This window comes from Prionailurus bengalensis, chromosome A1 (assembly GCF_016509475.1).
Source record: "Prionailurus bengalensis isolate Pbe53 chromosome A1, Fcat_Pben_1.1_paternal_pri, whole genome shotgun sequence".
In the NCBI taxonomy this organism is placed as follows: Eukaryota; Metazoa; Chordata; class Mammalia; order Carnivora; family Felidae; genus Prionailurus; species Prionailurus bengalensis.
The window spans coordinates 89,657,423-89,678,234 of record NC_057343.1 but is presented as its reverse complement, the minus strand read 5'-3'; the positions used below and the strand labels follow the sequence as shown (position 1 = coordinate 89,678,234).

Here is a 20,812-nt window from a genome sequence, read left to right as displayed (position 1 = left end):
TATTTGTCTATCATCTATCTATCTATCATCATCGTCTCACTCTCTCTCTCTTCCTTATCCATTCATCACTCAGTGGGCCCTGGGCTGCTTCCATATCTTAGTTATTGTAATAACGCTGCTATAAACATCAGGGTGCATGTATCCCTTTGAATTAGTGTTCTGGTAATCTTTGGATAAATACCCAGTAGTGTGACTGCTGGATCATAAGGTAGTTCTATTTTTAATTTTTGAGGACCCTCCATACTGTTTTCCAGAGTAACGGCACCAGTTTTCATTCCGACCAACAGTGCAAAAGCATTCCCACATTGTCGCTGACACCTGTTGTTTCTTGCATTGATTTTAGCCATTCTGACAGGTGTGAGGTGATATCTCACTGCAGTTTTGATTTGCATTTCCCTGATGATGAGTGATGTTGAACATCTTGTCATGCTCAAGAAGCATGACAAGTCATCTGGATGTCTTCTTTGGAAAAGTGTCTATTCATTTCTTCTGAACAAGGCTATAATTTTATAATAACAGGTAGCCAAGCATTTTCATAAACTCAAAAATGAACTTATTTGATTTTTTAGAGAGACAGTCACATAGATGACCAAATGCTCTATGTAGAATCACATAAAATCAGTGGTATGCTGGAGCTGGTGACTTGAGAGCCAGTTGTGGGCATTTCTTCCCAAATCCATCACTGATGTCACATCAATGGCTTGAAATCAGCCATAGTAGTATTTACACCATGGAAATGAACAAGTGCTACAGTTTTTTCTTCCCAGAAAGCCAGTTATTTAGCACTTATATGCATTCATTTATCATTCTCTCTATATATTACTCTATTGCATTAGTCATCCTCTCTTTAGTTTCCTTCAATCTGAAATAATTCTTTAGTCTTGCCTTGTTTTTAATGACCTTGACAGTTTTTAGGAGTATCAGCCAGCTTGTCTATTTCTTCATGATTTATGAATTTTAGGGGCAGGAATACCTCAAAAGTGATGCTGTTGTTTTCTCTTCACTGTTTTGCATCAGGAAACACATGGTATAAATTTATGTCATACCTGGTGATGTTAACTCTTGTCACTCTGTTATTGTGATGTCTGCCAGTCTCCTCCTCTGTAAAATCGGTAAGTGTATTGTGATTCTAAATTAATAAATAATTGCTATTTTGTGGGAAATACTTTGAAACTTCTGTTGTAGAGTTGAATTTTCTCTTCTCCCCTATTTGGGTATTCATTTATTTATGTATATCAGTGTAGATATACATATGCTTGGATTCCTATTTTTACTTATTTGTAAGTTCCATTAATTACTGTGATCAAATTTGGCTAGTAGAGTTCCTTTAAGCTTTTATGTCAAATTGACATCTCCCCTTCATTCTTTTTTTTTTTAACAGAAGCTCTGTGAAAGATTCTTTATACATCTGTTAATTCTCAATTGCCTTCAGCTCAAAATAATTTTCATTCCAAAGTGGCAGTTATTGGGGTGGCATATTATAATCCCCTTCAGTGTTGTTCAAAAAATTTTTTTTGGGCTGAAGGGTAGCCAAATATGCCACCCCAAAATATGCCCCTTTGGCATGCAGATCATTCTGAGCTGCTTTTTTTTTTATCAGTAAACTTTATTTTTTTAATATGAAATTTATTGTCAAATTGGTTTCCATACAACACCCAATTTGACAATAAATCCTCTTCATTCTTTGAGTACTTCCTTACTTTCTAGTAGAAGATCTTTTATTTATTTATTTATTTATTTATTTATATTTTTAATGTCTATTTATTTTTGAAAGAGAGAGACAGAGAGTGAGCAGGGGAAGGACAGAGAGAGAGAAGGAGACATGGAATCCTTAGCAGGCTCCAGGCTCTGAGCTGTCAGCACAGAGCCTGACTTGGGGCTCGAACTCAAGAACCACAAGATCATGACCTAAGCCAAAGTCAGATGTTCAACTACTGAGCCACCCAGGCACCCCCTAATACAAGATCTTTTAGACCCATTCTTGTATATTTTTTAAACACCAAGCTGTTAATTCTGACACTATTTACCTAGAGATAGTGTCATATTCCAAAAGTTAAGGACTCAGTCCTATAAGACTGCCCCTCATTTCACACACCCTTACAAGTCCAGGTTGTTACCTGTGCTTCTGACAGCTATAAATTGGAGGTCCCCACAACCTTCAGAAGTTTAGTAATTTGCTAGAGCACCTCACAGAGCTCAGGAAAACAGTTTATTTACTAGATTACTGGTTTATTATAACCCAGGAACAGCCAAATGGAAGAGATGCAAAAAGCAAGGAATGGGGTAAAGTGTGAGGCTTCCATGCTTTCTGGGTGCACCACTCTCTCTCCCTCTTCAAGAGTTCACCAACCTGGAAGCTCTTTGAACCTGGTCCTTTTGAGTTTTTTGTAGGTTTTATTACATATATTCTGTTGATTAAGTCATTGGCAATACTGGTGATTGCACTTAATCTCCAGCCTCTCTTCACTGAGTTTGGAGGTGGAGGTTGGGAGATGGGTCTAAGTTTTAACCTTTTAATCACATACTTGGTTCCTCTGATAACCAGCCCCATCCTTAGGGGGCTTTCCAAAAGACATATCATTAACATAAATAAGGTATGGTTGAAAGGTGCTTGTTATGAATACCAAAAGCCACCCTAATAGTTCTTACCATTTAGGAAATTCTAAGGGTTTCAAGAGCTCTGTGTGAGAGTCTAGGTGGAAATATATACTTATTAATCATAATATCACACCTATTTTGTGTTTTCCCCGCCTCAGCCCTGGAGTCCACCATTTCTCAAAGGAACCTTCATTCCTTTTGTGGAAAACAAAAAAGCTAAATTCTGGGTGCTAGGTGTGTTATTGTTTCTAAGCTATCAAAACTGACAGAGCTAGGAACCATATGCATGCAGACACACATCTATCTACCTACCTACATACCTACCTACCTATACCTATCACATGTGTGTGTGCTCCACATATCTGTACATATTTTAAAAAAAACGTGAGTTCATAGAGTTACCTTTCATTTTCTTCTTTCCTTTTTCTGCATTTTTGTATTTATTTTCTGAGAAACCTCTCGGCACACTTAGGGAATTTTCTTATTTGCTCAATTCCTTGTTGATCAATTCTTGTCATTATTCATTATAATGTTCAAGCTGTCTCATAACTGGCTAGTGGAGCCTGTTCATCCTAGTTCCTATGTCCCCATCAGTTTCTGAGCACATTTGAATACACAATGTTCCAGATTCACCTGTACTTTCTCTGCTCCAACCCTGGAATCAGCCATTTCTCCAAGTTCATTTCAGTGAGAAATGCCATTTAACACTGGGATCTAAGCCCTAAGTGAACTCATTGCTTATGAAGTGTCATTGCTTCTAGACATTTTAGAAAACATATACAAAAAGTATAAAAAATATACAAGCTAACCGATTCTTCTTATCCAGTCCAGTAAGATTTCCCTCCATCTTTCCTCCATTCCAGTTTCTTTCTGGTCTTCCACAGTGCATACTGTGGCTACTGACAGCATGAATTTATTGTTATTCATTTGCTTTTTCTTACCATCCACACAAACAAGCTTTGGAATTGCCTCTTTTTCTTAAAGAAAATCGTGTGTGTGTGTGTGTGTGTGTGTTTGTGTATTTATATGTATATATGTGTATACACACACATATAAGCAAAGGTTCCTCTTTTTGTTCCCTTTCTGCTGTGCTGAGTCTTTAGCCTTTGCTGACCTTTTTGTGATGCTTCCTCCGTAGAAGCGGGAGAGCAAAAAGTATCCAGGAAGCCGCCAAAGACCCAGACCCGCAGGCAAAAGATTGCCTCACTATAGGCCCAGGGTGGGATCTGTGGGTTCATAGGGCTGTAACCAAGTGTCACGGTCATCCTCTTCTAGGTCTTGTGTCCCCCTAATAGGCAATGGACAGATGGTTAGGGGATCCGGGTGTTCACCACCGTCGTGAGCTCTGGGCCTGAAATACGCACAGAGCGTGCCTGAGAAGGTGTCGGTAAAGGTGAAGATGTGGGAGCCGTCAGACACGTTGAAGAAGGACAGTTTTCCTGCCTCCCAGTCCAGGAAGATGCCCACACGCCGGGGCGGCACGCGCAGGGTGAGCGGGATGCGGTGTGGGTCCAGGACGAAGTACTCACAGTGGTTCCACAGCCCCATCACCCAGTAACCGCTGGCCGGGCTTAGGCGCACTGGCCCCAAGCGGGGAACTGCAGCCAGACACACACCCAGGAACCAGCGGCTGCGCCGTCCCACATATACTTCCCAGTAGTGTCGGCCAGCTGAGAAGCGCTCACAGCTCAGCACGCACGTCTGCTCAGAGAACCGCTGCTGGTCCCCCGCCACAGAGCCGGACACTGCTGCGCAAGAGGACACGCTCTTGCCATCCTCGGAGACCTCCAGGCTGCGGTGCGCCGAGGCCGGATCAAGGGTTACATGCACTGTGCAGAGGCACGGGTTTAAGGTTTGTGGAGGACGGTTCTGGGCCCTGCCTGTCCCCTTCCCTGACAAGTAAACCGTAGTGCTCCTGGTGGTCATTCCCACCCTAAAACCATCCCTGTTTACTGAAGCAGCTTGCAAGTCACTCCTGAGCACCTGAAAGCCGCAGGAGGAATCATATTTCTTTCCTAAAGTTTCCTGAATGCCATACTAGGTACCACGGAGAGCAGAGATAGAAAACAAGATAGATTCGTGGGAGATGGAGGCAGGCTCACTTCTCCCAACTCCTGGTCAAGGTGAAGAGGCTCCTGGCTGGTCCAATTCCTGGATGCCACCACTCTGTGTGACCTTGAGATCATCATGTGAACTCTGAGCCTCAGTTTTATAGCAATGTTAGGATTTTAAAATGGAAAGGGACCTCTGAGATCATCTGGTCCAGTGCCCTGCACTTCAACACCTCACCCCTCAAAGCACACCCATTTGATAGATGAGAACCTTAAGGATCTCTTCTTTCAGATAAGAGGTTCCTACAAACAGGCCCTAGCAGCCTTCCTGCCAGATGAAAACAAATCTGGTAAAACACAGAAAATGATGTGCTTTTAAAGAAGATATGCGCATGTGTGAGTATAATGTGCATGCACAAAAATGTGCATGTGTGAGTATAATCAGATGTGCACATGCAGGCATATGTGTCATGTCGTATATGTGCAAAGGTAGGATTATGCTGTATGTGTGTGTGTGCATGCAGGCTCCATACTTGGCTCTTGGACAGACCCTTCCTCTAATCTCAGATCTCTCCACCTCCTTTGTGTTTAAAATCCAGCCAACCCAATCACAAGTTACAGTCCCTTGACTTCAGTTACCTGCATATTGTTGGGCTGCTCTCCACTCTGAAACCAAGCAGAAAGGAAAACAGGTTTAGAGATCTGAGCCAGTAACTCTAGAACGTTGAGGGAGACTCAAGATGCATGAGGAATGACACAAACCCAATGATCTCCTTCCTACCATGACAGGTAGAGTCCAGACTGGTCTGGGTTCACCATGGCATTTCTCTGGGAATTTAGAATTGGGTAGGTGGGTGGTGTCAGTGCTGGGTTATACCAAATCTGTATGCAGTCTAACCTTGTACTGAGAAAGGCAGGAGAACAAGGATGTAGGCAAAGAGAACCAATACAGGTGGCTGAGATGCCCTGAAAGTTGCACATGAAGTTTCAATCTGACCAGCAAGCTCAGTCCAAGGGGGTCTGGTTGAACATGGCTCCTGTCCTAACATGTCCTTTAGACATTCTGTCTTGCATCCTTTCTTAATATGAACCATTCTGAGTTGATTTCTGTTTTGTTTTATCTTATTTTGCTTTACAACAGATAAATCAACAAATCACAAAATAGCAAAAGTAATAGAAGTTTTCAGAGATTCATAAATTTATAGCAGGGCCTTTCAAACCTGTTTTTACATCAGAATAACTAGTAGAAATTTATTTTTTTTAAGTTTATTTATTTTGAGAGAGCAAGATAATGGGGGAGGAGCAGAGAGAGAGGGAGAGAGAGAATCCCAAGAAGGCTTGACACTGTCAGTGCAGAGCCTGATGTGGGGCTCGAACTCCCATGATGTGGGACATCATGACCTGAGCCAAAGTCAGATGTTTGACTGGGCCACTTAGGCACTTTTGGATTTTTTAAAAAGATTTTGTAAATTTATTCTAAAATTTAAAATGGACCTAAAAATGTCCGTTCACTTTTAAAAATGTCCATTCACTCCCAGAAAAGGAGAATAACTTGTACTTTTGGGTACGAAAGCCATAGCAGTGAAAACAATGAAGTAATAGGTGGTCAAAATATAGTCCTATCTACACATGGGAATCAAATATGAACTAAGAGAAATACCCACATCAATGGGGAAATCACAGATGATGTAGTAGATGGCAACCTTCAGATGGATTAAAGACATACACATAATACATATAAAGTGAACAGAAGAAAGTGGAAGAGAGTATCTTTGTGACCTAAGTGTGAGGAAGTTTTTCTTCAGTAGAATTTCAAAAACACCTGACATAAGGTAAAAACTTGATGAAGATATATCTGCATAAGAATATTAATCCCTCACTGGTATTAAACATTGTAAATTCCTTCTTTAATCTGTCACCTGCTATCAGCTATGTCCATGGTTTCCTACTGAAAAGAAATCATTAATTTTGATAAAATCTAATTCATCAAATTTTTATCTTATGACTTGAGTTTTTGAAACTTTGTTGGTGATATGTGTATGTATGTACACATGTCTCCTTGAATCAATAAAAGAAAGATAGTAACCTCATACTAAAAATAGCCAAAGGACACGAACTGGCAATATTCAAAAAAGGAAGCCCCGAAAGTCATCTAGCATATGAAGAGATGCCCAAACTTCTTAGTGTCCAGAGGAGGACAGACTGAAAGAACAATGAGCAATCATTCATCTCCATTGACAAGCTAACTTAGAAAGCTGGCTCATATGGGATGTAGCATGTGGAACCTCCATGTACTGCCAATGGCAGGATGATGATACTGCCTTTGGGGGATCCTTCTATCCCACTTAGTGACATATCCCCTCCCCCATGGACCAGCAATTCCCTTCCTGGGTACACATCCCAGAGAAATATCCACATAAAGCCAGAAGGCAACACATTTGAAGCTATTCAGTCAGCAATGTGTGTGGTGGTATGGAGTTAGAGGCAGGCTGGATGTCTGTTCCAAGAAGGTGGCCGGCTAAAATGGAGTACTCCACAGCAAGGAGACACAGACCAGATGTGGTGGCAGGGACGGGTATTAAAACACAGTGATGAGTGAAAAAAGCAAAGAACAGCACAAGACTGTAAATGTCATTTACAGAAACTAAAATGCTTGTGCACAAAGAAGAAATTCACCTTTTGCAAGAATACATACAAAATAAAGCTACACATTAGACTGCTTTATGTAGGGAATGGAAGAAGGTATAGGGGAAAATATTTACATATAGGTCAACATGCCCATTCTAGACCCACAAGTCACAGTCTTTGAGGGTCGGTACCAGGATCTAGATAATTCTGATGTGCAACCATAATTTTCACCAATGGCTTACAATATGCTTACACCTCAGGATGATATGAAAGTAAATATGAGAGCAAAACTAGAATATGACTTCTATTAAGTGACATACATTAATGCATGCCATGTGCCTGTGGAATAAACCAGAATGAAGCATGGGTGGTTAGTCAGAGTGAGTGACTGGGATGTTGAGATGTAAAGTGGACAGTGGGAGGGAGACAGATTTCACTCACCAGCCTGGCCTTCAGCCCTTCTCCAGTCTGAAGCAGTCATGGAAAAATGGAATCAGAACATCAGGTCAGTGCTGCTTCCCTGCTCACACACTGCATTTTGCACCCACCCCTGCCCTTCTCCCCTTTCTCCTGACACCCATATTGCTATCAGCATTTTCTCCCGCCACCCACATTGTTATCAGCATTCCATACTGGGCATCATAGTTGGTTGGGATATGAAAAGAACATACATGGAAAATCAGATGCTAAAAGATAGACCAGAAGAAATAATCCCTAAAGGGGTCACTTACCAAGCTCTGTCTGAACCTTCCCTGTAAGCAAAACACACAGAGAAAACATCAGTCTTTGGGTAAGGGGAACTACCTTCCCAAGGTAGTTAGGCCACTGGGAAGAGGTTTCTTAGTCTTAAACCACTGCTCACCACATCTCATCTTAGTCTCTGTACCACCAATCTACGGGATTCTTATGCTTCATCCTATTCTTTGCTCTAAGGCAAAAATCTGCACAAGGCTGGAAAAGAAAAACAGGTCCTGATACTAAGGGGCTTCTTTCCAGGGCTCATGTCTGGTTTGAGAGACTACTGCTCTTTTGCCCTGAAATCAGAAACTTTTCCTAGGGAGGAGGTCCTTCATAAGTCCAGGCATTGAACACAGCCTGTGTAAGCCTCAGGTTCACTTACTAGGTACACTATTTAAAAGACTGGGAAGACATCACACTCAATTATTTCCCCTGGCCAGATATTAAGACCTTGATATTTTACCACTAGAAATGCATTCCTTTGACTTCTCCACCTTATGTCTCATTTTAAAAGTAAATTATTCTAGCAAAAAGCTTGGGAAGATGGCAGAGGTGGAGGACCCTGAGTTTACCCCATCCCATATTTTCAACTAGATATCATCTACATCCAAGTTAATAAACCGTACAGCAATCTGAAGACTAGCAGAACAAACTCCACAACTAAACACAGAGATGAAGCTGCATCTGAAAGGTTAGAAAGGTCAGAAAGGTAAGGGAGGCTGTCTGTAGGAGAGAAGGAGCTGCACACATGGAAAGAGCAGAGAAATGGGCCCTCACACCAGGGTGTTCACACGTGGAAGAGTGAACCATATTTTAAATATTTTATTTATTTTTAATTTTTAAAATATTTTATTTTAAATTAAAATATTTTAAATATTTTAAAACCATAATATTTGGTTTTAAAAACCAGAGGGACTGAATTCCTTGAGTCTGTAAAACCAGTGGGACTTGGAGTCTGGAGTTTTAAAAGTCAGCTGACTCAGTTCTGGGCAAGTCCAAGGGTGAGTGATAGTTGGGTCACTGCCCTTAAGGAGACAGCAGCCCACACAGAGAGGCAACATAAAAATCACAGTTTACACAACACTGGAGACCAGCAGGAGATAGAGTTGTTCATACTGATTTCAGAGCATGTTAGGGGACTTCAAAAATGAGAGAGCTGGAAGATGCCATTTTCCTTCCCCAAACCCCAGCATAAACACAGAGCCACCTATGGGAGACAGGGCTGCACAGACACTTTCTATAAAACCCACTAGCAGTATGCCGTGTCCACAAGTTCTCCTGGGGACTAGCACACACCAACCAACTTACTAGCTTTGATCCTGGGCTCAGGGAAAATTTTGTTAAGCCATGTCACCTCCAGTCATGCATCCCCAACCACTGTTGAGCACAAGTACCAGCCATGCCCAGCCATCCTCACTCTCTTGCCCAGGCTTTTGCCCCTAGAAACCCCATAACACAGCCACCAGCCCCTAGAGTGTTTCAGGGCATCTGGCATAGGATTAGTGATCCAGCACAAACTTTGCTAGCATTGTCACCCGGCTCCCAAGTTCCCCAGCAGTCATGCCCCCTTAGAGTTGACCTGCCTGGGTCCTACTAACATCACAGAGAGCAAGCACAGCCCACAATAGGCAGCTAATTAGAGAAGACAACTACACTGAAAGGAAAAGTGACTCATGACACAACAGCAGGACATAAACAACACATATTGGATACTCTCATGAACTGCCAGGTGTGGTGAAGAGGGGACAATGTACTGCAGGACACTCCAGGAACCCTTCTTCATAAAGTCACTACTTCCAAATTCAGAAGACACAGTTGAATTTCTTGAATAGAAGGAGAGATAAAGAATCTCTCAGACACACAAAAACTAAAGGACTTATGACCACTAAACAAGTTCTGCAAGAAATATTAAAAATGAATCTTTGAAGATGTGGTATATATAAAATGGAATATTACTCAGGCATAAAAAGAGTGAAATCATTTGCAATGACATGGATGGAGGTGGAGGGTATACCATATGATGTCACTCCTGTGTGGAATTTAAGAAACAAAACAAAGAAGGAAAGGGAAAAAAATAAGAGAGATAAAGGCAAACCAAGAAACAGATCTTAATTATAGAGAATAAACTGATGGCTACCAAGGGGAAATGGATGGAGGAGGTGATGGGGAATAGGGAATGTACTTAATATGATGACCACCAGGTGTTGTATGGAAGTGTTGAATCTGTTGAATCACTATATTCTTCAGCTGAAACTAATATTACAACGTATGTTTACTAACTGAACCTAAACAAACACAAAAACAAAAAAGACATAAGAGGACAGAATGGTTAAAAAGGAAGACCCATCTAGGGGCATCTAGGTGGCTCAGTCAGTTAAGCATCTGACTTCAGCTCAGGTCATGATCTCATGGTTCATGGGTTCAAGCCCCATGTTGGGCTCTGTGCTGACATCTCAGCATCCATGTTCATTAGGGAATTTGGTCTGTAGTTCTCCTTTTTAGTGGGGTCTTTGGTTTTGCAATCAAGTTAATGCTGGCTTCATACAATGAGTTTGCAACTTTTCCTTTTATTTCTATTTTGCTATTTATGCTTTGCTGTGCAGAAGCTTTTTATTTTGATGAGTTCCCAGTAGTTCATTTTTGCTTTGTTTCCCTTGCCTCCATAGACGTGCTGAGTAGGAAGTTGCTGAGGCCAAGATCAAAGAGGTTTTTGCCTGCTTTCTCTTCAAGGATTTTGATGGCTTCCTGTCTTACATTTAGGTCTTTCATCCATTTTGAGTTTATTTTTGTAATACACATTCTTTTCAAGTCCGCACAGGATATTCTCCAGAATAGATCACATATTAGCCCACAACACAACCCTCAACAAATTCAAGATTGAAATCATACCGTGCAACTTTTATGACCATAATGCTATGAAACTAGAAAACAACCACAAGAAAAAAATATGGAAAGACTACAAATACATGGAGGTTAAACAGCATGATACTAAACAATGAATTTCTGGTCAACCAGAAATCAAAGAAGAAATTTAAAAAGTACATGGAAACAGATGAAAATGAAACCACAATGGGCCAAAACTTCTTGGATACTGCAAAACTGGTTCTAAGAGGGAAGTTGAGAGCAATAGAGATCTACCTCATGAAGCAAGAAAAAGCTCAAACAGCCTAACCCTGTACCAAAGAGGTTAGAGAAAGAACAACAAACAAAACCTAAAACCAAAAGAAGGAAATAAATAATAAAGATTAGAAAATAATTAGGTGATATAGAAACTACAAAAACCATAGAGCAGATTAATGAAACCATAAGCTTGTTCTTTGAAAAAAATCCATAAAATTTATAGCTCTTTATCCAGACTTATCAAGAAAAAAAGAGAAAGGACTCAAATAAATAAAATCACAATTGAGAGAAGAGAAAGAACAACCAACACCACAGAAATAAGTCATAAGAGAATATAATGAAAAATTGGACAAACAACAAATTGGACATCGTAGAAGAAATGGATAAATTTCTAGAAATATATAAACTACCAAAACTGAAACTGAAGGAAATAGAAAATTTGAACAGACTAATAACCAGCAAAGAAATTGAATCAGTAATCAAAAAAAACTCCCAACAAATAGAAGTCCAGAACCAGATGGCTTCACAGGAGAATTCTACCAAACATATAAAGAAGGGTTGATTTGGCCATACTTTTGTGTGTCCAATTTTGGGTTCTCTATTCCATTCCATTGGTCTATGTGTCTCTTTTTGTGCCAATACCATACTGTCTTGATGATTACAGCTTTGTAGTACAGGCTAAAATCTGGAATTGTGATGCTTCCAGCTTTGGTTTTCTTTTTCCACATTACTTTGGCTATTCAGGGTCTTTTGTGATTCCATACAAATTTTAGGATTGCTTGTTCTAGCTCTGAGAAGAATGCTGGTGCTATTTTGATTGGGATTGCACTGAACGTGTAGATTGCATTGGGTAGTATGGACATTTTAACAATATTTGGTTTTCCTGTTCATGAGCATGGAATGCTTTTCCTTTTCTTTGTGTCTTCTTCAATTTCTTTCATAAGTTTTCTATAGTTTCCAGGATACAGATCTTTTACATCTTTGGCTATGTTTATTCCTAGGTATTTTATGGTTCTTGATGCATTTGTAAATGGAATTGGTTCCTTGATATCTCTTTCTTTTTTAATGTTTATTTATTTTTGAGAAAGAGAGAGACAGAGAGCAAGCAGGGGAGGGACAGAGAGAGAGGGAGATACAGAATCTGAATCAGGCTCCAGACTCTGAGTCATCAGCACATGCCTGATGTGGGGATAGAGCCCACAAACCATAAGATCATGACCTGAGCTGAAGTCAAACGCTTAACTGACTGGGCCACCCAGGTGCCCCCCCCCCCTTGATATCTGTTTCTGTCACTCCATTATTAGTGTACAGAAATGCAACTGATTTCTGTACACTGATTTTACATCTTGAGACTTTGTTGAATTCATGTATCAGTTCTAGCAGTTTTTGTGTACAGTCTTTCAGGTTTTCCTGAAATGTAGAGTATCATGTAACCTGTGAAGAGTAAAAGTTTGTCTTCTTCTTTGCCAATTTGGATGCTTTTTATTTCATTTTGTTGCCTGATTGCTTAGTCTAAGACTTCCAACACTATGTTAAACAAAAGTTATGACAGTGGACATCCCTGTCATGTTCCTGATCTTAGGGGGAAAGCTCTCAGTTTTTCCCCATTGAGGATGATATTAGCTGTGGGCCTTTCATATATGGCTTTTATGATGTTAACGTATGTTCCTTCTATCACAACTTTCTTGAAGGTTTTCATTAAGAAAGGATACTGTATTTTGTCAAATGCTTTTTCTGCATCTATTGATAAGATCATATGGTTCATATCCTTCTATTAATGTGATGTATCACATTGATTGATTTGCAGATATTGAACCAGCCCTGCAGCCTAGTAATGAATCTCACCTGATCATGTGCTATCAACAACAGTCAAATTATGGAAAGAGACCAAATGTTCATCAACTGATGAATGGATAATGAAGATGTGGTATATACATACATACAATGGAGTACTACTTGGCAATAAAAAATAATGAAATCTTACCTTTTGCAACAACATGGATGGAACTGGAGGGTATTATGCTAAGTGAAATAAGTCAGTCAGAGAAAGACAGATATCATATGTTTTCACTCATATGTGGAATTTGAGAAACTTAACAGAAAACCATGGGGGAAGGGAAGGAAAAAAATAGCCACAAACTGAGACAGGGCCAAACCATAAGAAACTCTTAAATATAGAGAATAAACTGAGGGTTGATGGAAGAGGGTAAGGTGGAGGGTAAAATGGGTGATAGGTATTGAGAAAGGCCCTTGTTGGGATGAGCACTGGGTGTTGTATGTAGGTGATGAATCATGGGAATCTATTTCTGAAGCCAAGAGTACACTGTATATTCCGTATGTTAGCTAACTTGACAATAAATTATATTTTAAAAAAAGTAAAAAAAAAGAAGAGTTAATACCTATTCTTTTCAAACTGTTCCAAAAAATATAAAAGAAAACTTCCAAATTCATTCCATGAGGGCAGTATTACCTTGATGCCAAAACCAGATAAAGACACCAAGGAAAAAAAGAGAGAGACAGAGACAGACGGAGAACTACAGGCCAATATCTCTGATGAACATAGATGCAAAAATCCTCAACAAAATCCTAGCAAACCAAATCCAATAGTACTTTTAAAAAATCATTCACCATGATCAAGTGAGATTTATTCCTGGGCTGCAAGGGCGCCATATTCACAAAGCAATCAATGTGATACATCATATCAATAAGAAAAAAAAGATAAGAACCATATGATCCTTTCAATAGATTCATAAAAAGCATTTGAAAAAGTACAACATCCACGCAAGACAAAAACCCTCAACAAAATAGGTTTAGAGATAACATGCTTCCACATAATAAAGGCCATCTATGAAAAATCCATAGCTAATATCATCCTTAATGGGGAAAAATTGAGAACTTTTCTTCTACGGTCAGGAACAAGACAGGGATGTCCACTCTCAGCACTATTATTTAACATAATCGTGGAAGTCCTAGCCTCAGTAATCAGACGACAAAAAGAAATAAAAGGAATCCAAACTGGTAAGGAAGTAGTAAGACTTTACTATTTGCAGATGACATGGTACTCTATATAGAAAACCCAAAAGACTCCACTAAAAAACTGCTAGAACTGATAAAAGAATTCAGTAAATTCACAGTGTAACAAATCAACACATAGAAACCTGTTGCATTTCTATACCCCAATAATGAAGCACCAGAAATAAATTAAGGAATCAGTTCCACTTATAATTGTGCCAACATCAATAAGATACTTAGAGGGGCATCTGGGTGGCTCAGTCAGTTGAGTGTCCGACTTTGGCTCAGGTCATGACCTCACAGTTTGTGGGTTCGAGCCCCACATCGGGCCCTGTGCTGACAGCCCAGAGCCTGGAGCCTGCTTCCGATTCTGTGTGTGTCTCTCTCTGCCCCTCCTCGGCTCATGCTCTGTCTCTCTCTCTCTCTCTCAAAAATAAATAAACATAAAAAAATTTTTAATAAGATACTTAGAAATAAACCTACCCAAAGAGATAAAAGAACTGTATTCTGAAAACTATAAAACACTGATGAAAGAAATTTAAGATGACACAAAGAAATGGATACACATTTCATACTCATGGATTGGAAGAACAAATATTGTTAAAATGTCTATACTACCCAAAGCAATCTACACATTTGATGCAATCCATGTCAAAATATCAACAGCATTTTTCACATATATAGTACAAACAATACTAAATTTTGTGCGAAACCATGAAGAATAGCCAAAGATATCTTGAAAAGGAAAAGCAAAGCTAGGTGAATCACAATTCTGGACTTCACGTTATATTACGAAGCTGTAGTAATCAAAACAGTATGGTATTGGCACAAAAATAGACACACATAGATCAATAGAACAGAACAGAAAACTCATAAATGAACCTACAACTATATGGTCAGTTAATCTTCAACAAAGCAGGAAAGAATATCCAATGGGAAAAAGACAGTGTCTTCAACAAATGGTGTTGGGAAAACCAGGCAGCAACATGCAAAAGAATGAAATGGACCACTTTCTTACACGATACACAAAAGTAAATTCAAAATGATTGAAACACTTAAATGTGAGACAGGAAACTATTAAATTCCTAGGAGAACACAGGTAGTAACATTTTTTACATTGGCCACGGCAATTTCTTTCTAGATACATCTCCCAAGGCAAGGAAAACAAAAGCAAAAATAAACTATTGGGACTTCAGCAAAATAAAAAAAACATCTTCACAATGAAGGAAACAATCAACAAAACTGATTGTTTCGTGAATCTGATAAATTACTCACACTTCCTTGCAAATTAGTATCCAAAATCTATAAAGAACTTATAAAACTCAACAACCCAAAACCAAATAAACATGAATAGACATTTTTTCCAAAGAAGACGAAGACATGGCCAACAGACACATGAAAATATTCTCAATATCACTCATCATCAGGGAAATACAAATCAAAACCACAATGAAGACTTGAGAGCGCGGCGGCAAGATGGCGGCTTAGGAGGACGCTGGGCTCACCGCACGTCCTGCTGATCACTTAGATTCCATCTACACCTGCCTAAATAACCCAGAAAACCGCCAGAGGATTAGCAGAACAGAGTCGCCGGAGCCAAACGCAGACGAGAGGCCCACGGAAGAGGGTAGGAAGGGCGGCGAGGCGGTGCGCGCTCCACGGACTGGCGGGAGGGAGCCGGGGCGGAGGGGCGGCTCGCCGGCCAAGCAGAGCCCCCGAGTCGGGCTTGCAAAAGTGGAGGGGCCGGGCGGACTGTGTTCCAACAGCAAGCGCGACTTAGCGTCTGGGAGGTCAGAAATTAACAGCTCTGCTCGGAAAGCGGGAAGGCTGGAGGACAAAGGGAGGGAGAGCTGCTGAGCCCCCTGACAACAGAGCTCAGTTTGGTGGGGAACAAAGGCGCTCGCCAGCGCCATTTCCCCCGCCCATCCCCCAGCCGAAATCCCAAAGGGAACCGGTTCCTGCCAGGGAACTTCCTTGCTCCGCGCAAACACCCAACTCTGCGCTTCTGCGGAGCCAAACCTCCGGCAGCGGATCTGACTCCCTCCCGCTGCCACAGGGCCCCTCCTGAAGTGGATCACCTAAGGAGAAGCGATCTAAGCCTGCCCCTCCTGCCCCCGAGCACCTTGCCTACCCACCCCAGCTAATACGCCAGATCCCCAGCATCACAAGCCTGGCAGGGTGCAAGTAGCCCAGACGGGCCACGCCACCCCACAGTGAATCCCGCCCCTAGGAGAGGGGAAGAGAAGGCACACACCAGTCTGACTGTGGCCCCAGCGGTGGGCTGGGGGCAGACATCAGGTCTGACTGCGGCCCCGCCCACCAACTCCAGGTATACACCACAGCACAGGGGAAGTGCCCTGCAGGTCCTCACCACGCCAGGGACTATCCAAAATGACCAAGCGGAAGAACTCCCCTCAGAAGAATCTCCAGGAAATAACAACAGCTAATGAGCTGATCAAAAAGGATTTAAATAATATAACAGAAAGTGAATTTAGAATAATAGTCATAAAATTAATCGCTGGGCTTGAAAACAGTATACAGGACAGCAGAGAATCTCTTGCTACAGAGATCAAGGGACTAAGGAACAGTCACGAGGAGCTGAAAAACGCTTTAAACGAAATGCATAACAAAATGGAAACCACCACAGCTCGGCTTGAAGAGGCAGAGGAGAGAATAGGTGAACTAGAAGATAAAGTTATGGAAAAAGAGGAAGCTGAGAAAAAGAGAGATAAAAAAATCCAGGAGTATGAGGGGAAAATTAGAGAATTAAGTGATACACTAAAAAGAAATAATATACGCATAATTGGTATCCCAGAGGAGGAAGAGAGAGGGAAAGGTGCTGAAGGGGTACTTGAAGAAATCATAGCTGAGAACTTCCCTGAACTGGGGAAGGAAAAAGGCATTGAAATCCAAGAGGCACAGAGAACTCCCTTCAGACGTAACTTGAATCGATCTTCTGCACGACATATCATAGTGAAACTGGCAAAATACAAGGATAAAGAGAAAATTCTGAAAGCAGCAAGGGGTAAACGTGCCCTCACATATAAAGGGAGACCTATAAGACTCGTGACTGATCTCTCTTTTGAAACTTGGCAGGCCAGAAAGAATTGGCAAGAGATCTTCAGGGTGCTAGACAGGAAAAATATGCAGCCGAGAATCCTTTATCCAGCAAGTCTGTCATTTAGAATAGAAGGAGAGATAAAGGTCTTCCCAAACAAACAAAAACTGAAGGAATTTGTCACCACTAAACCAGCCCTACAAGAGATCCTAAGGGGGACCCTGTGAGACAAAGTCCCAGAGACATCACTATAAGCATAAAACATACAGACATCACAATGACTCTAAACCCGTATCTTTCTATAATAACACTGAATGTAAATGGATTAAATGCGCCAATCAAAAGACATAGGGTATCAGAATGGATAAAAAAACAAGACCCATCTATTTGCTGTCTACAAGAGACTCATTTTAGACCTGAGGACACCTTTAGATTGAGAGTGAGGGGATGGAGAACTATTTATCATGCGACTGGAAGCCAAAAGAAAGCTGGAGTAGCCATACTTATATCAGACAAACTAGACTTTAAATTAAAGGCTGTAACAAGAGATGAAGAAGGACATTATATAATAGTTACAGGGTCTATCCATCAGGAAGAGCTAACAATTATCAATGTCTATGCACCGAATACCGGAGCCCCCAAATATATAAAACAATTACTCATAAACATAAGCAACCTTATTGACAAGAATGTGGTAATTGCAGGGGACTTTAATACACCACTTACAGAAATGGATAGATCATCTAGACACACGGTCAATAAAGAAACAAGGGCCCTGAATGAGACATTGGATGAGATGGACTTGACAGATATATTTAGAACTCTGCATCCCAAAACAACAGAATATACTTTCTTCTCGAGTGCACATGGAACATTCTCCAAGATAGATCATATACTGGGTCACAAAACAGCCCTTCATAAGTTTACAAGAATTGAAATTATACCATGCTTACTTTCAGACCACAATGCCATGAAGCTTGAAATCAACCACAGAAAAAAGTCTGGAAAACCTCCAAAAGCATGGAGGTTAAAGAACACCCTACTAACGAATGAGTGGGTCAACCAGGCAATTAGAGAAGAAATTAAAAAATATATGGAAACAAACGAAAATGAAAATACAACAATCCAAACGCTTTGGGACGCAGCGAAGGCAGTCCTGAGAGGAAAATACATTGCAATCCAGGCCTATCTCAAGAAACAAGAAAAATCCCAAATACAAACTCTAACAGCACACCTAAAGGAACTAGAAGCAGAACAGCAAAGGCAGCCTAAGCCCAGCAGAAGAAGAGAAATAATAAAGATCAGAGCAGAAATAAACAATATAGAAACTAAAAAAACTGTAGAGCAGATCAACGAAACCAAGAGTTGGTTTTTTGAAAAAATAAACAAAATTGACAAACCTCTAGCCAGGCTTCTCAAAAAGAAAAGGGAGATGACCCAAATAGATACAATCATGAATGAAAATGGAATTATTACAACCAATCCCTCAGAGATACAAACAATTATCAGGGAATACTATGAAAAATTATATGCCAACAAATTGGACAACCTGGAAGAAATGGACGAATTCCTGAACACCCACACGCTTCCAAAACTCAATCAGGAGGAAATAGAAAGCTTGAACAGACCCATAACCAGCGAAGAAATTGAATCGGTTATCAAAAATCTCCCAACAAATAAGAGTCCAGGACCAGATGGCTTCCCAGGGGAGTTCTACCAGACGTTTAAAGCAGAGATAATACCTATCCTTCTCAAGCTATTCCAAGAAATAGAAAGGGAAGGAAAACTTCCAGACTCATTCTATGAAGCCAGTATTACTTTGATTCCTAAACCAGACAGAGACCCAGTAAAAAAAGAGAACTACAGGCCAATATCCCTGATGAATATGGATGCAAAAATTCTCAATAAGATACTAGCAAATCGAATTCAACAGCATATAAAAAGAATTATTCACCATGATCAAGTGGGATTCATTCCTGGGATGCAGGGCTGGTTCAACATTCGCAAATCAATCAACGTGATACATCACATTAACAAAAAAAGAGAGAAGAACCATATGATCCTGTCAATCGATGCAGAAAAGGCCTTCGACAAAATCCAGCACCCTTTCTTAATAAAAACCCTTGAGAAAGTCGGGATAGAAGGAACATACTTAAAGATCATAAAAGCCATTTATGAAAAGCCCACAGCTAACATCATCCTCAATGGGGAAAAACTGAAAGCTTTTTCCCTGAGATCAGGAACACGACAAGGATGCCCACTCTCACCGCTGCTGTTTAACATAGTGCTGGAAGTTCTAGCATCAGCAATCAGACAACAAAAGGAAATCAAAGGCATCAAAATTGGCAAAGATGAAGTCAAGCTTTCGCTTTTTGCAGATGACATGATATTATACATGGAAAATCCGATAGACTCCACCAAAAGTCTGCTAGAACTGATACAGGAATTCAGCAAAGTTGCAGGATACAAAATCAATGTACAGAAATCAGTTGCATTCTTATACACTAACAATGAAGCAACAGAAAGACAAATAAAGAAACTGATCCCATTCACAATTGCACCAAGAAGCATAAAATACCTAGGAATAAATCTAACCAAAGATGTAAAGGATCTGTATGCTGAAAACTATAGAAAGCTTATGAAGGAAATTGAAGAAGATTTAAAGAAATGGAAAGACATTCCCTGCTCATGGATTGGAAAAATAAATATTGTCAAAATGTCAATACTACCCAAAGCTATCTACACATTCAATGCAATCCCAATCAAAATTGCACCAGCATTCTTCTCGAAACTAGAACAAGCAATCCTAAAATTCATATGGAACCACAAAAGGCCCCGAATAGCCAAAGGAATTTTGAAGAAGAAGACCAAAGCAGGAGGCATCACAATCCCAGACTTTAGCCTCTACTACAAAGCTGTCATCATCAAGACAGCATGGTATTGGCACAAACACAGACACATAGACCAATGGAATAGAATAGAAACCCCAGAACTAGACCCACAAACGTATGGCCAACTCATCTTTGACAAAGCAGGAAAGAACATCCAATGGAAAAAAGACAGCCTCTTTAACAAATGGTGCTGGGAGAACTGGACAGCAACATGCAGAAGGTTGAAACTAGACCACTTTCTCACACCATTCACAAAAATAAACTCAAAATGGATAAAGGACCTCAATGTGAGACAGGAAACCATCAAAACCTTAGAGGAGAAAGCAGGAAAAGACCTCTCTGACCTCAGCCGTAGCAATCTCTTACTCGACACATCCCCAAAGGCAAGGGAATTAAAAGCAAAAGTGAATTACTGGGACCTTATGAAGATAAAAAGCTTCTGCACAGCAAAGGAAACAACCAACAAAACTAAAAGGCAACCAACGGAATGGGAAAAGATATTCGCAAATGACATATCGGACAAAGGGCTAGTATCCAAAATCTATAAAGAACTCACCAAACTCCACACCCGAAAAACAAATAACCCAGTGAAGAAATGGGCAGAAAACATGAATAGACACTTCTCTAAAGAAGACATCCGGATGGCCAACAGGCACATGAAAAGATGTTCAGCGTCGCTCCTTATCAGGGAAATACAAATCAAAACCACACTCAGG

General features: G+C 40.5%; 1 protein-coding gene across 1 annotated transcript in view; it reads right to left on the bottom strand.

The window, feature by feature from the left end:
• Positions 1-2,196: 2,196 nt before the first annotated feature.
• The window catches only part of BTNL9 (butyrophilin like 9), a 35,350-nt gene continuing 16,734 nt past the window's right edge, over positions 2,197-20,812 (bottom strand). The window contains exons 8-11 of the mRNA XM_043584884.1: positions 8,009-8,029; positions 7,719-7,745; positions 5,289-5,315; positions 2,197-4,427 (exon numbers count right to left, since the gene is read on the bottom strand). Of these exons, the coding sequence (XP_043440819.1) occupies positions 3,805-4,427; positions 5,289-5,315; positions 7,719-7,745; positions 8,009-8,029 (698 nt within the window). The 3' untranslated portion in view covers positions 2,197-3,804. The remainder of the gene's footprint in view (positions 4,428-5,288; positions 5,316-7,718; positions 7,746-8,008; positions 8,030-20,812) is intronic.